This window comes from Mchenga conophoros, linkage group LG4 (genome assembly GCF_057382185.1).
Source record: "Mchenga conophoros isolate Kocher_MC1m ecotype Shallow Benthic linkage group LG4, M_conophoros_male_GT1.1, whole genome shotgun sequence".
Lineage (NCBI taxonomy): Eukaryota > Metazoa > Chordata > Actinopteri > Cichliformes > Cichlidae > Mchenga > Mchenga conophoros.
Genome location: NC_140529.1, coordinates 29,530,758 through 29,544,047, shown reverse-complemented (window position 1 = coordinate 29,544,047; position 13,290 = coordinate 29,530,758). Strand labels below are relative to the sequence as shown.

At 42.2% G+C, this 13,290-nt stretch overlaps 2 protein-coding genes across 2 annotated transcripts in view; one reads left to right on the top strand and one right to left on the bottom strand.

Annotated features, from left to right (window-relative positions):
• The window catches only part of mrtfbb (myocardin related transcription factor Bb), an 83,500-nt gene extending 76,011 nt beyond the window's left edge, over positions 1-7,489 (top strand). The window contains exons 4-15 of the mRNA XM_085271675.1: positions 845-900; positions 990-1,065; positions 1,270-1,431; positions 1,826-2,004; positions 2,238-2,384; positions 3,486-3,733; positions 4,014-4,146; positions 4,257-5,126; positions 5,867-5,977; positions 6,096-6,233; positions 6,307-6,367; positions 6,455-7,489. Coding sequence (XP_085127801.1) covers positions 845-900; positions 990-1,065; positions 1,270-1,431; positions 1,826-2,004; positions 2,238-2,384; positions 3,486-3,733; positions 4,014-4,146; positions 4,257-5,126; positions 5,867-5,977; positions 6,096-6,233; positions 6,307-6,367; positions 6,455-6,885 — 2,612 coding nt within the window. The 3' untranslated portion in view covers positions 6,886-7,489. The remainder of the gene's footprint in view (positions 1-844; positions 901-989; positions 1,066-1,269; positions 1,432-1,825; positions 2,005-2,237; positions 2,385-3,485; positions 3,734-4,013; positions 4,147-4,256; positions 5,127-5,866; positions 5,978-6,095; positions 6,234-6,306; positions 6,368-6,454) is intronic.
• A 1,627-nt stretch (positions 7,490-9,116) lies between these two features.
• On the bottom strand, positions 9,117-11,726 carry LOC146576413 (uncharacterized). Its single transcript, XM_085271682.1, has 5 exons — positions 11,461-11,726; positions 11,197-11,331; positions 11,024-11,125; positions 10,575-10,722; positions 9,117-10,440 (listed from the first exon to the last, which is right to left on the bottom strand). Exons 1-5 carry the CDS (start codon positions 11,597-11,599, stop codon positions 10,332-10,334), a joined length of 633 nt encoding a protein of 210 aa, XP_085127808.1. The 5' UTR covers positions 11,600-11,726; the 3' UTR covers positions 9,117-10,331.
• Between the last annotated feature and the right edge of the window lie 1,564 nt (positions 11,727-13,290).

Here is a 13,290-nt window from a genome sequence, read left to right as displayed (position 1 = left end):
GCAGTGAGGTTTTGGTCATGAGGAATGTTTGCTTTGCTCCTCTGACACACTCCTCAGAGCACCCCCCAGGCAGAGTGTCCTTAAACCAAACAATGTTCGTCATAGCAGAGGTGACTCGCCGGTGAGCCAGACCTCGTCTGAAGCTCAACAAGTTTACTCGGTCAGATCAGAAATTAGGACGGAATAATCGTTGTTTGAGTCAGCTAAACTGACACTTCCTGTCAGACACCCGCCCACGAGCTGCTGATTATTAATGACACGCCATTGCATGCCAAAAAGGAGACAAAATAATAAACAATGACATGAAACTGGACGACCCTGGAGTGTGAAAATAGTTTTTTGGCATATTTGGGAATAAAGATGCATTTTATCTCCCTTCTTTTCTTCTTTATATCTGCTTACACTGTTTGTAACAAATGTGTATTTGTAGTTTCGATTTTTTTTACATATGTGTTGTCCATAATTTTAAACACTTTATGTCGGCATACAGTACGTTATTGGTACTTTTGAGAAAACTGCTTGATAACTTTAAAAGACTTTTTAATGAGGGCCATTATGAAAAGTATATGTTTTAGAAATACTGAGATTTCCTGTGGTATTATACTTATGCTGTTACACCGTCATTTCTGTTGTTGTGGAGTACAATCTTATCACTAAGAGGCTTGCTACATAAACATACTTTGTCATGATATCAAAGGCAGACAAAGGGGAAACTATTTGGGATTAGAAAGAAAGAATGCAAAAAGACGTCAGTCTTAAAATCAAAGGAACATTCGTGTGTGTGAAATTAGCCTGTATTAAACAAGAAAATGTATTGATTTCTTATGGATTTCTCTTCTCGTAGCCCTAAAAGCACCTGCTGCCTTCCATGAGCAGATTCGCAGCCTGGAGAGAGCCAGGGTAAGCCAGCAATGAATGCACTCTAGCCTGCAGATGATCACAATCCTGTACCCAGAGTATTTTCTTATTTTTTTTCTTTTCTTAAACAGACTGGGACCTTCCTGAAGCACAAACTCTGCAGCCGACCCGGACGTTCTGAGCTGGTCCGCATGCACATCCTACAAGGTAATCATCCGGGGGTGTTTTCTTACTGGGCAAGAGTGTTGAGATAAGAGAGATGATAACCTTTGTGTTTAAAAAAGCTATAACCACACGCATGGCTTTTGTGAGGTCTGGCTCAGTCTGCTGTGAGTCAGTATGATAAAGCAGTTTGAGAGACTGACTGATACTGGCCAGATCACAGATGAACATCTTCTTTGTGTTTATCAGAGACACATGCAGAGCCCTCCCTGCAGGCCACACAAATGAAGCTGAAGAGGGCCAGACTGACTGATGATCTCAATGAGAAGATCGCCCAGAGGCCCGGACCCATGGAGCTGGTGGAGAAGAACATCCTGCCTGTGGACCCCGGTGTTGAGGAGGTTAATAATGGTAGAGCCTCATTGTTATTATTATATCTGTTCACCACTTACAGTGAGTGCAGCGAAGGTAATTCAAACCAGCTGTGCAGCACATCTGGTGGATTTTTATCTATTTTTAATGATGTATTATCTTTGTTTGGGAAGCAAAGGCCTGCTGTGAGAAAGGTCTCCCCGTTTAATTACAGCAGTAAAACTGTGATAATGCTAATACTGATAAGCTGGCCCTCACTGAAAAAACTGTAGCTTGTTTTTTATGACATTTACGTCGAAATATCTCAGCAGGGCAGTCTCAGCTTACATCTCTAAACTATAGTCAGAGATTTTTGCTCTATTTGCATTATTTTTATTTATCCTTGAAATAAATAATAACCAGTGCTTGCTTATTTTTTGATCCTGTGCCACAGGTGGTAGCAAGGTGGATCGTGCGAAGACACCTGACACTTCGGACGTGTACAACTTTGATGAGGACAGCAGCGATGCCTTTTCACCGCAACGTCCTGCAAGCCAACACTCTCCCAGCTCTACATCGGCCTCGCCGCGGGAGTCTGAAGAAGCCACTCTTATGTTAAAAACGACCATACAGGTACAACAACACCAGTATCAGACGACCAAAAACCTAGGTTACTTAAGTTGCTACATACAGCACATCAGCTGTGTTTTAGTAGTTTTCCATGCTCATTTTTCAAGTGTTTATCAGCCTATTTTGGGTCATATTTTCTTCCTTTTCATAGGTGGCATGATAGTTAGCAGGTGTTTCAGCTTTGCTGTTCTTACTGAGGGGCTCATGTGATTTTGCTCTCTCTTTACTTTTCTTAGCACTCCCCGCCACCCAGCTCACAGTCTGCATCAGATTTAAACAACCCTATGCCCACCGGTGAGCAACAAAGCAACCCACAATCAACTCAACCTCAACCTGTCACCACTGTCGTCACCTGTGTTACACCGGGGCCAGTTCTTGTGAAGGTGACTTTTCTCTTAGTCATTTTAATGTGATCTTACAGCTAAAGTTAGATTAGTGATGCTTTTTAAAATCCTCTGAGGTCTTAAATCATCATCATCATATGTAACCGTAACCAATAACACTATCATATAAAAACATGAGATTTTTGGCTGTGGGAAAATAGTTTCCAAAGTCTTGGCAATCTGACCTTCAAAATAACTATCTGTATTTCCCCTAAAAACCCAATCTTCTTTATTTTTCTAAAAATAATAATAATAATAAGTTTATGGTTACTTGTCATTGTTGTCGTGTAGTTTATACGCAGCTGTTGCAGTGTTGACCTCTGGCTCTGTTTTCCTGACTTGTTTTCTTCATCTGTGTGTTTGATTTATTTTGTTTGCTTCCTTTGAAAATGTGACGAGAGACACAATGTCAGAGTCTGTTATTTCTCATGCTAAAAGTTACATCAGTTTTGGCTCAGACAAAAAAAATTCAGCATTTAGCTGGAGTTGAGCGCAGGTCAAAGAGCAAGGGTTAAAGTTATTTCACCCATCCAGAGGTTTAAATCTGTGCCACAGTTTGTCTATTTTTAGGGTCAAATGACAGGCCGGCCCTCCTCATCGTGGCTAAGCTGTGAATCAAAGAACGGGAGTGAAGCTATAACTTATCCATTTATCATAATGCAGTTATCCTCAGAGTATAAGCTAAACTCTCCCTCCCTTTGAACATAATAAGGGAGTGAGTTTGACAAACTGGAAAGTGAGTGCTTGTTTAACCCGGCCCGAGTTTCTGATTTCATTGCTAGAACCTGCTGCTCTTGTGCCAAGCCATTTTCATGAGTACTACATCCTGTAATTGCAGGTGGTAAAACAATAAGTGTAACATTTCCACTACCCGTTTCCTCATCCTGCTGTTCTCATCGAGTGTCAGAGCAATGTTAATGTTAAAGTTATAAAAGTACCGTATCAGTTCCAACTCTTACAGTGTTGGTACTGGCAGTGCAAACTGTCTTCCCTGATAAAGTTAACTGGACTGGCCTGAGATCAGTCATGAGGAAAGAATATCCTCCACATGGTCCTCTCTGGTCTTATGTACCCCTTTTTTGTGTGTGTTGTGCTCTGCAGCAAAGCTTGGCTAAGCCTCCTGCTGAAAAAAGCCGCAGCAAAAAGAGCAAAGAGCCCAAACCACGAGTGAAGAAGTTGAAGTACCATCAGTATATTCCCCCGGACCAGAAACAAGAGCTTAATGACGTGCCAATGGACTCTGCTTACGCCCGCCTCCTGCAGCAACAGCAGCAGTTCTTGCAGCTCCAGATCCTAAACCAGCAGAAGCAGCAACAGCAGCAGTACAATTACCAGGCCTCCAAGCTCAAGTATGGCTCCATTAAGCTTTACTTCATCGCAGTCAGGATTTTTCTTATCCTCATTACAATTACTTCAACGTTGATTTTCAAATCCTCAGTCAGACGTACGCACCTTGTTATGTAAAATGTAATAACTGTTATCACGGTTTAATCACAGCTGCTTTTTGTCTCAATTACTCTGCATTTCCTGCTCGCAGCTTCCTACACAGAAGGTGCTCATTATGAAAAATGGATTAAAGAAAAAATCCCTCTCTCATCTGCACTCCCTTTTCTTGACATCTTATTACAGCAGACCAACAACTGAGGTACAAACCAGCTGTTCTAACATTGCTTTTAGTGGAAACGCTGCGTCTGCCCCTTTGCAGCTCCACCACATGAACCGCAAGCCGGATCACTTACCAGCTAATCTGGACGAGATGAAGGTGACGCACTGCAGCCTGCGCAGCCTGATTGTATCATGCATATATGATTGCTGCAGAGGTGAACGAGCTGAGTGTTGTGCAGCTGTTTTACAAGTCTTTTATCTTTGCAGGTAGCTGAGCTGAAAATGGAATTAAAACTCAGATCTTTGCCTGTTTCTGGGACCAAGACTGAGCTGATCGAGAGGCTAAAGCTGTATCAGGAGAACTCTAGCATCCAGACTGCTGCTCCCATCGATGCAGCAATCTCACAGTCAGAAACTCCTAAATTAACCCCACCAGTGTCCCCTATTGCTTCTAGAGTCTCTAATCTGGGCATAGAAGATAATAGTACAGCAGACAGTCCAACAAAACTGCTTTCAGATGCTCCAGCCCATCATGCTCCCTGCATGAGCTCCCCACAGAGTGCGCCACATGAGGAGTGTCCCATGGACACAAAATCCCACGAGCAGGACTCTGAAAAGGACAAACGGCTACATGAAAAGGAGCGTCAGATTAAGGAACTAATGAGGAAGCTGGAGCAGGAGCAGAGGCTGGTGGAGGAACTGAAGATGCAATTGGAGGTGGAGAAAAGGAGTCAACAGGGAGACTCTCCATCTCAGCTCAGTCCTCTGCTTCCTGTGCAGGTCAAAGAGGAACGCAGGAGTCCGTCAAACTGCACTGCATCCTGCAGCTCTCCTGGTCTGCCAGTACTGGTCAAACAGGAAGAGCCTGCAGATCAGAGCCACGTAGCCAGTCAAAATCAATTCATTCTCGGTCACCAGACCATCACACAGTCTGAATCCCGTCAGCCTGCGCAGGCCGGAGCTCAGATCCTACTGCCCGCATCCCTTCCTGCCTCAGCAGCCACTATCCAGCTCCCCACCAAAGGCATTGCATTACACACAGGCCTTATCCAGGCTTCTGGATCGGTGCCACAGAAAACAGAGGCCTCAGCAGCAATACATCAGCAATGCAGTACTCAAACCCAGCCACTGGCAAAGGTAAGAAAAAAAGCTACGCTGCTTCTACAGACTGCCTCAGCCTGTCTCCCCATTCATCACCACTATCAGCTGTGACTTTGTGCTCACTTTAGTCTCCTTGTAGGAACTGGAAACGTATCAATGTGTATGTATGCGCGCCTGAAATCATAAATCCAGTATTGTGCTGTGTAAACACAAGATAACATCATAAATGTTCTGCCATGTTTTTCATGGCACTGCATAATATATCACGTAACTAATTTAACAGTCAGTTAAGCGCTACCATGGCTAATGCGCCTTCCTTCATGCTACGGTAATAACAGGCCTCTGCTGAGTGGTGGCATCTTTCACTCCGCACATCAAAAGAAAGCCTGTGGAAACATGGGTTACTGGAGCAGGTGCTGAGTGAGAGCTGACCATCGTGCCCTCATCGCTCCCAGTCATTCCTCTGCTCTGAGTCCGACATGCAGGCAGAATTAGTAACAGAACCCGCTGCTTAACTCAACCGCAGCTCTCATGGTTTACCCTGCAAACAGTGCCGTCATAGGTAGATGAAACATTGTCATCCTCCGGCTGGAGAGGGGCTGAAGAAATTTAATTTAAGATGTCTTTGCGTAAAAGTGAATGATCCACAGTGGGTTTTCTTTCAGGTTTCCACAGTTCTCATGCAGCTGCACTGCTACTTTAACCAAACTCCCTGAGAGAAAGTATGTTCGATTGCACTGATGCCTCCGTGCTGACCTCTTCAATTCTCTGTGCAGACGTGGAGGATTAATACCGTGGCACAGAACTTTCTCAATACATTCCCAGTGAGTGGATGCACTGCAGGAGCTTCTTCAGGCCAGGCTCTTCCCAAAGGACCTACAAATAAGGTGGAGATTATCCTTATGTTCCTTCTGCTTATGTTTAATTTTTCTGTAAAGCATGCAAGAATTAATGTTATGTAGTTAGTATTTTTGTATTTGATGTTGTTTATTTCCTGTTTATTAGCCTCCCTGTTCCAGCCAGTCTCCAAACAGTTTGATCTTGCAGCATCCAAAATTCACGAACCACGTGTCAAAGTGTAAAGACCCACCGCGCTATGAGGATGCCGTTAAACAGAAACACAGCATGTTAACAGCTGTTCAGGCAAGAATCTGATACATAAATATAGCATCTCACTTGTGTCATTCAGACATGTAACGGTTTCTCTTCTCTGCAGGGTCCCACTGCGGCCAGCCAGGAGATGGATGACCTGTTTGACGTGTTGCTGGAGAGTGGTGGTGAGAATACTGGGTGTGATTTGATTATTGTGATACCTTTATGAGGTTTTAAATCTCACCATGTCCTTCTCTTCTTCTTTTTTTCAGAGATCTCCCCCTATATTACACAGGATCCTCCCAACCTGGATAAGCTTCTTGTGGTGACAGCTAGTGTAACCACCCTTCCCATCAACACAGCTTTATCCCGCCCTCCACCCTTAGTCCAGGTAGCAAAGCCGCCTGCGTGCGTGACCTCCGACTCCCGGCTGGAAACCCTCCTGGAGGGCACACTGCTCCCTGACACAGAACCACAAAAACTGAAGCTGATGGATGAGTTACATGCACCTGGGGACACCATGGAAGTGGATTTTAATGACAACATGTCCACCTCTGCTCTCAACATGGACAACATGGATTGGCTGGATCTCACTCTGTCTGTGCCAGCAGAGGAGGGTCACTCTTTGGATGTGTCGGTGCCAGTAGGCGTCTTCTCGTCTGACTTCCTGGACTCTAGTGAACTGCACTTGAACTGGGACTGAGTGCTGTCAAGGCGATCGTTTTTCATTGTGAGAGAAGACTGCTTTTGTTTCCATGAGACAATAAGAGCTGTTTGGATGCTTCAGCAGCCCCGTTCTGCTTTCCAGACAGATAAATCAGCTCTGTAATAATCTCATCGTGCAACATCACTTTAGAAGTTGCTGAACTGCTTCCTTTGAGGTCTCTAAATCCTCTGGTTGTATCGGGAGACAGATAAAGTTAGAGTGGTACTGGCAGTTTGAGCTGAAAGTGGAAGTAAGCTTTTAAGATTTCCATCTCAAGACACGCCGCTGATTTGTTATCAGTCTCATTTAATGTTATTGATTCCTCTTAGTCCTCTGATCTCAGTGAATGTAGAGCTTTACAGTCAGCGTGGTGTGAGCAGAAAGAGCAGGAAAATGTCCCAAATCCTGGCCACAGTGCTAACGGCCAAACAGCGAATGTAGCTGAGGGCTGCTGTGTAGTTTACTCCACCCTGTCTTGGAATGATTATCACTATCAAAACAGATTGTAAACACACAACCGCTGCACGATCCTTGTGTGTATGTGAATTGTGAAGTATAAATCAGATGTTTAATTTGAGCTGGGAGTGTGAATATGATGAAATTAGAAAAGGGGCCACAACAAGCAGCCCAGCTGCTCTGACTAAACCAAGGCCAGTATTTATTACCAAAAAAAAAACCATGTTTTCCTCTCTTGCACTTTGCAAAACAGATCAAAGAGTGAAGACAAGTCTGTTATGTATCTCACCGTGCATCTGTACACACTGTCAAACATACGCGAGACAAATGCGAGCTTAAAAAAGGGAGCGAGACAGAGAAAGAGAGAGCCAGACTCTTCACTTACAGCGATGGGCGATGGACTGATTCCTAAAGGCTGAAGATGTTTGAATAATTTATTTTCATTTTTCAGTAAATAGACATCTGCGCAGCTCACAAACACACAACACCAGAGAAAAATAACAGAAGTATGATCCAGCGCTCGTTTTTGCTGCAGCATCATTTCAAAATCAAATAACCATCAGACGTTACAAGTCAGGTTGTAGTTCAGTGACATCTACTGGCCACATCTGATTTGAATCAGCTTCATACAAACAAATGGAAGACGTGCTATCCTTTTGGTTTCTGTTGTTAATAGTGACACAAACCATTATATCTTGGCAGTACAGTTTGTGTGTAATAACTGTGTCATATTGTTAAATTATTGACCACTTACTGGCAGTTTCTAAGCCACCCAAATATGGAAATAGTTGTTATGAAAATGATGCAAATTTCTATTATTTTTTTTTATTTCTTTTCCCCATCTCCTCCTTTGTGCCTCATTTGACCACCCAAGTGTCTCTCCTTAAAAAGGGGTTATGTGCTGGAATGACAAATGTTTAGTCTTTACTACACTAGCATACAAAAACCTTGCATTTGTATGATTTACACATGATGTATTTATGTTGGCTTTTTATACAAATATTAACAGTCGTTTTGTAAATACAGAGATTCTTTGGGATTTCAGTGTCTGGCTATGAGCTTCAGCACTTGCCCTTTACTGCTTGCCATTAAAAATTTACAAGGAAAGTCTGTAATTTTGAAGTTTTATTGTATTTAAAAAAGATTTGAAAATAACTAGCATGTTTAAAGTACCAAAGTATTAATGAAATATACATTTTGTTACACAGACATGCCTGAAAAATGCATTATAATACAGGGAGTGCAGAATTATTAGGCAAATGAGTATTTTGTCCACATCATCCTCTTCATGCATGTTGTCTTACTCCAAGCTGTATAGGCTCGAAAGCCAACTACCAATTAAGCATATTAGGTGATGTGCATCTCTGTAATGAGAAGGGGTGTGGTCTAATGACATCAACACCCTATATCAGGTGTGCATAATTATTAGGCAACGTCCTTTCCTTTGGCAAAATGGGTCAAAAGAAGGACTTGACAGGCTCAGAAAAGTCAAAAATAGTGAGATATCTTGCAGAGGGATGCAGCAGTCTCAAAATTGCAAAGCTTCTGAAGCGTGATCATCGAACAATCAAGCGTTTCATTCAAAATAGTCAACAGGGTCGCAAGAAGCGTGTGGAAAAACCAAGGCACAAAATAACTGCCCATGAACTGAGAAAAGTCAAGCGTGCAGCTGCCAAGATGCCACTTGCCACCAGTTTGGCCATATTTCAGAGCTGCAACATCACTGGAGTGCCCAAAAGCACAAGGTGTGCAATACTCAGAGACATGGCCAAGGTAAGAAAGGCTGAAAGACGACCACCACTGAACAAGACACACAAGCTGAAACGTCAAGACTGGGCCAAGAAATATCTCAAGACTGATTTTTCTAAGGTTTTATGGACTGATGAAATGAGAGTGAGTCTTGATGGGCCAGATGGATGGGCCCGTGGCTGGATTGGTAAAGGGCAGAGCGTCTGACTCAGACGCCAGCAAGGTGGAGGTGGAGTACTGGTTTGGGCTGGTATCATCAAAGATGAGCTTGTGGGGCCTTTTCGGGTTGAGGATGGAGTCAAGCTCAACTCCCAGTCCCACTGCCAGTTTCTGGAAGACACCTTCTTCAAGCAGTGGTACAGGAAGAAGTCTGCATCCTTCAAGAAAAACATGATTTTCATGCAGGACAATGCTCCATCACACGCGTCCAAGTACTCCACAGCGTGGCTGGCAAGAAAGGGTATAAAAGAAGAAAAACTAATGACATGGCCTCCTTGTTCACCTGATCTGAACCCCATTTGAACCTGTGGTCCATCATCAAATGTGAGATTTACAAGGAGGGAAAACAGTACACCTCTCTGAACAGTGTCTGGGAGGCTGTGGTTGCTGCTGCACGCAATGTTGATGGTGAACAGATCAAAACACTGACAGAATCCATGGATGGCAGGCTTTTGAGTGTCCTTGCAAAGAAAGGTGGCTATATTGGTCGCTGATTTGTTTTTGTTTTGTTTTTGAATGTCAGAAATGTATATTTGTGAATGTGGAGATGTTATATTGGTTTCACTGGTAAAAATAAATAATTGAAATGGGTATGTATTTGTTTTTTGTTAAGTTGCCTAATAATTATGCACAGTAATAGTCACCTGCACACACAGATATCCCCCTAAAATAGCTAAAACTAAAAACAAACTAAAAACTACTTCCAAAAACATTCAGCTTTGATATTTTTTTGGGTTCATTGAGAACATGGTTGTTGTTCAATAATAAAATTATTCCTCAAAAATACAACTTGCCTAATAATTCTGCACTCCCTGTATGCATATGCATAAAGGCAGAAACCACCTGTCTCGTCTGACAGGCTTCTAAAAAGTAATAGCAGCTATAGTTTGAGATTACAAACATCACCGGTCATGCACTGATGTTCAGTGCATTGTGCAGGAGACCCTTTGCAGCTGTGTTGTTATCATCACTAGGTGGATATCCAGCATCTTCTCCATCTTTCCCTATCTGCTTTCATCTCAGAACTTTTTAATAGTTTTGATTAATGTTCGACACTTAGGACATCTGTGGTTGGTGGACTTGAACCTATCCATGCAAAAGGGGATGAGGCAGCAACCAGCCACACAGCTGCGAAAGAAGAAACAAGAAGACACTTAAGTGACAACTAGCCTGGAAGCTGTGTAACGGTGACAATAACACTGGCTAGACAAACAGAAACAGTCCAAATCTTTCAATGGTAAATCTGGAGGAGACTTTCATACCCTACTAAAGCTGTCATGATGCACACCAGCCATGTCACACTGCTGACAGAGGAGAACGTCTCTGTCGTGATGAACTGCCGACACTCGGGGCACTGTGTCCTGCACGGAGCTGCCGGGAGCTTGTCCAGCTCCAGAACCACTTCAGGGGCTGTGAAGGGAAGCAATGCATGACTGATGATTTATTTTATAAAAACAAAACATCCGTCTCTCTCGTTTTAAACTTGGACAAACTGTTAAATAGTTTTCCACAAAAAAGAAAGAAAAACACACATGAAGGTACAAAAATCAGTAGCATGAAGTCGTATTTGATCTGCAGCTAAGGGAAAATGCACTCAAGAAGGCCCGATCCAAGCACAAGTATCTGCATGCAGTCCTCACCACGAGTGTGGTTTTCATTCAACTTTTCATTCTTTTATGTTTTACAGGACAAATTTCCAAAAGTAGCTCACCTGGGATAGTAGGCGGAGCCACAACATAGACAATATTAGAGCCAGGAGGAGGAGAAGGAGGAGCAGCAGAATCTATATTCTCTTTGTCTGTGAAACTGACCACTAACAAAGAAGAACAAATGTGGTTAGCTGCGTAAAGTGTGCTAGATTTGCCATAGCAAACTGGGACTCACCTTTCTTGTGCTGTTTGTTTTTGGCGGCATTGAGCATGTTGTCGTAATTTTTCTGGAGCTCGGACTGTTTTTCATTCAGTTCCTTCAGTTTCTCATCGATGCTCTCAATCTCCTTCTGAGTAGAGACTGCTTCCTCTGATTATAAAAACAAAACAGTAACCGTACAGAGATTATACATATAGCGCAACTTGCTTTTATTCCTCATGGAAAATATAAAAGACTGCAAACAGCCATTACTGTCACAGAAGTTGCTTGAGTGCTCACCTGTTTGTCCAAACTCAGCTCGATTCCTCAACTCTTGAAATATGCACAGAATGTTTTTCCTCTCCTTCAGTTGTACCCTTTTGAGTGAGAGACGTTTCATCTCAGTGGCTATCTCTTTTAGTTCGCTGTCCAAATCCATGGCAACTGCTGGAAGGACAGAAGCAGAAGAGAAAGCGTGATCTTATTTAATTGCAGACATTGTTTTTGGACCGGTTAAGCATATAAAATGTTACTGTGAATCAAAGATTTACAAATGTGCTTCTTTTCTAAACCCCACATTCTAAATGAGATGATTGCATAAGAGAGTGCATGCATTTATCTTTGTCTTTAAGTTGTAAGAGGCAGAAAATAGTAGAAATCCAACTCCCTGTTTATTCCTACCGCTTTCTTTTTCACATAAAGTTGTTAAAATGACAATGATTGTGTAATTTTATTTTATGGAAGTCAGATTCCATGATTATCCTAATCATTTTTCATATTGTATTTGTGGTAGTTGTTTTTACGTTTGGTTTAAAAATACAGAATAATTGTTCTCAATTATGCCAAAAACATGTTACCTACAGCATCTTTAAGATGGCTCAGAGACTTGGAAGGCTCTTCTAGCATCTTATAGCTTCTAGCATTAGGTAAACCTGATCAACTGCGAAACACAAATATCTAACCAGCCAATCGTGCGAACGCAACTCAATATGTTTAGGCATTTGTGCAAGACAAACTGCTGAAGTTCAACCTGATAGTCAGACGGGAAAGAAAGATGAACGTGACGTGCTTGTTGGTGCCAGACGGGCTAGTCTGAGTATTTTAGAATCTTTTGATCTGCTGGGATTTTTCCCAAACAAACATCCTTAGCGTTTTCAGAGAATGGTCCAAAAAAAGGAAAATATCTTACTTATGTCATCAATAGAAATGCCCTGATGATGGTAGAGATCAGAGTAGAATAGCTAGATTACTTTGAACTGACTGGAAGGCAACAGTAACTCAAATAGCTACTCAAAACATATCAACATATCAAACCTTTAAACAGATACCAGGTGCCACTCCCATCAGCTAGGAACAGGAAGCATGTTGTGGAGGATATTCTCTTGATGCTCTTTGTGCCCCGTAGTTTAAATGACACAGTACACTTGAATATTGTTGCTGACCTTTTATGACCCGTCTTCTGATTGTTGCTTCCATCAGGGTAACACACCATGTCACAAAACTCAAATCACCTTAAACTAATATCTTGAACATGAAGTTTTCTGCACTAAAATGATCTCCACAGCCACCTGTGCTTAATCCAGCACAGCACCTTTGGGATATTGTGGATCAGGAGGTTCACATCATAACAAATCTGAAGCAGCTTTGTGATGCTATCATGTAAACATAGACCAGAATTTTGGGAAATGTTTCCAGCACCTTGTTGAATCTATACCACGAAGAATCGAGGCAGTTCTGAACCCAAAAGGGGTCCAAAAAGTGATTGCCAGTATTTAAGCTGTTGTAAATAGCTCGTTGGCTTATAATCTGTCACACATATCTCTCATGAATGATATTTAGTCATTTTGAAGCAGAAAGAACATTTCCATCACAACGTAAAGACTGCAATCAGTTTTTTGGCAAAGTGACTTTTAACAGTTCTATAAAGATATTTTAACTGGCAAAAAAGACTGGACTGATTATAATGTGACTGATTATAATGAACACAGCGTAGGTACAACAGTGCAGGGTCACGAGAATACTTGCAAAACAAATAAATTTTATATAAATCCCCTCCATGAATTTACCAGTATAACTATGGATATTAGACAAAATGCACATACAAACATCAGCAATCACTTTTTGGCACAA

Excerpts from the sequence above, each read along its gene's own strand:
- LOC146576413 (XM_085271682.1), bottom strand. The coding sequence starts at position 11,599 with ATGGATTTGGACAGCGAACTAAAAGAGATAGCCACTGAGATGAAACGT. Across the intron at positions 11,126-11,196 it reads AAACAAACAGCACAAGAAAG|TGGTCAGTTTCACAGACAAA; the intron begins GTGAGTCCCAGT and ends CTTCTTTGTTAG. Across the intron at positions 10,441-10,574 it reads ATCATGACAGCTTTAGTAGG|CTGTGTGGCTGGTTGCTGCC; the intron begins GTATGAAAGTCT and ends CTTCTTTCGCAG.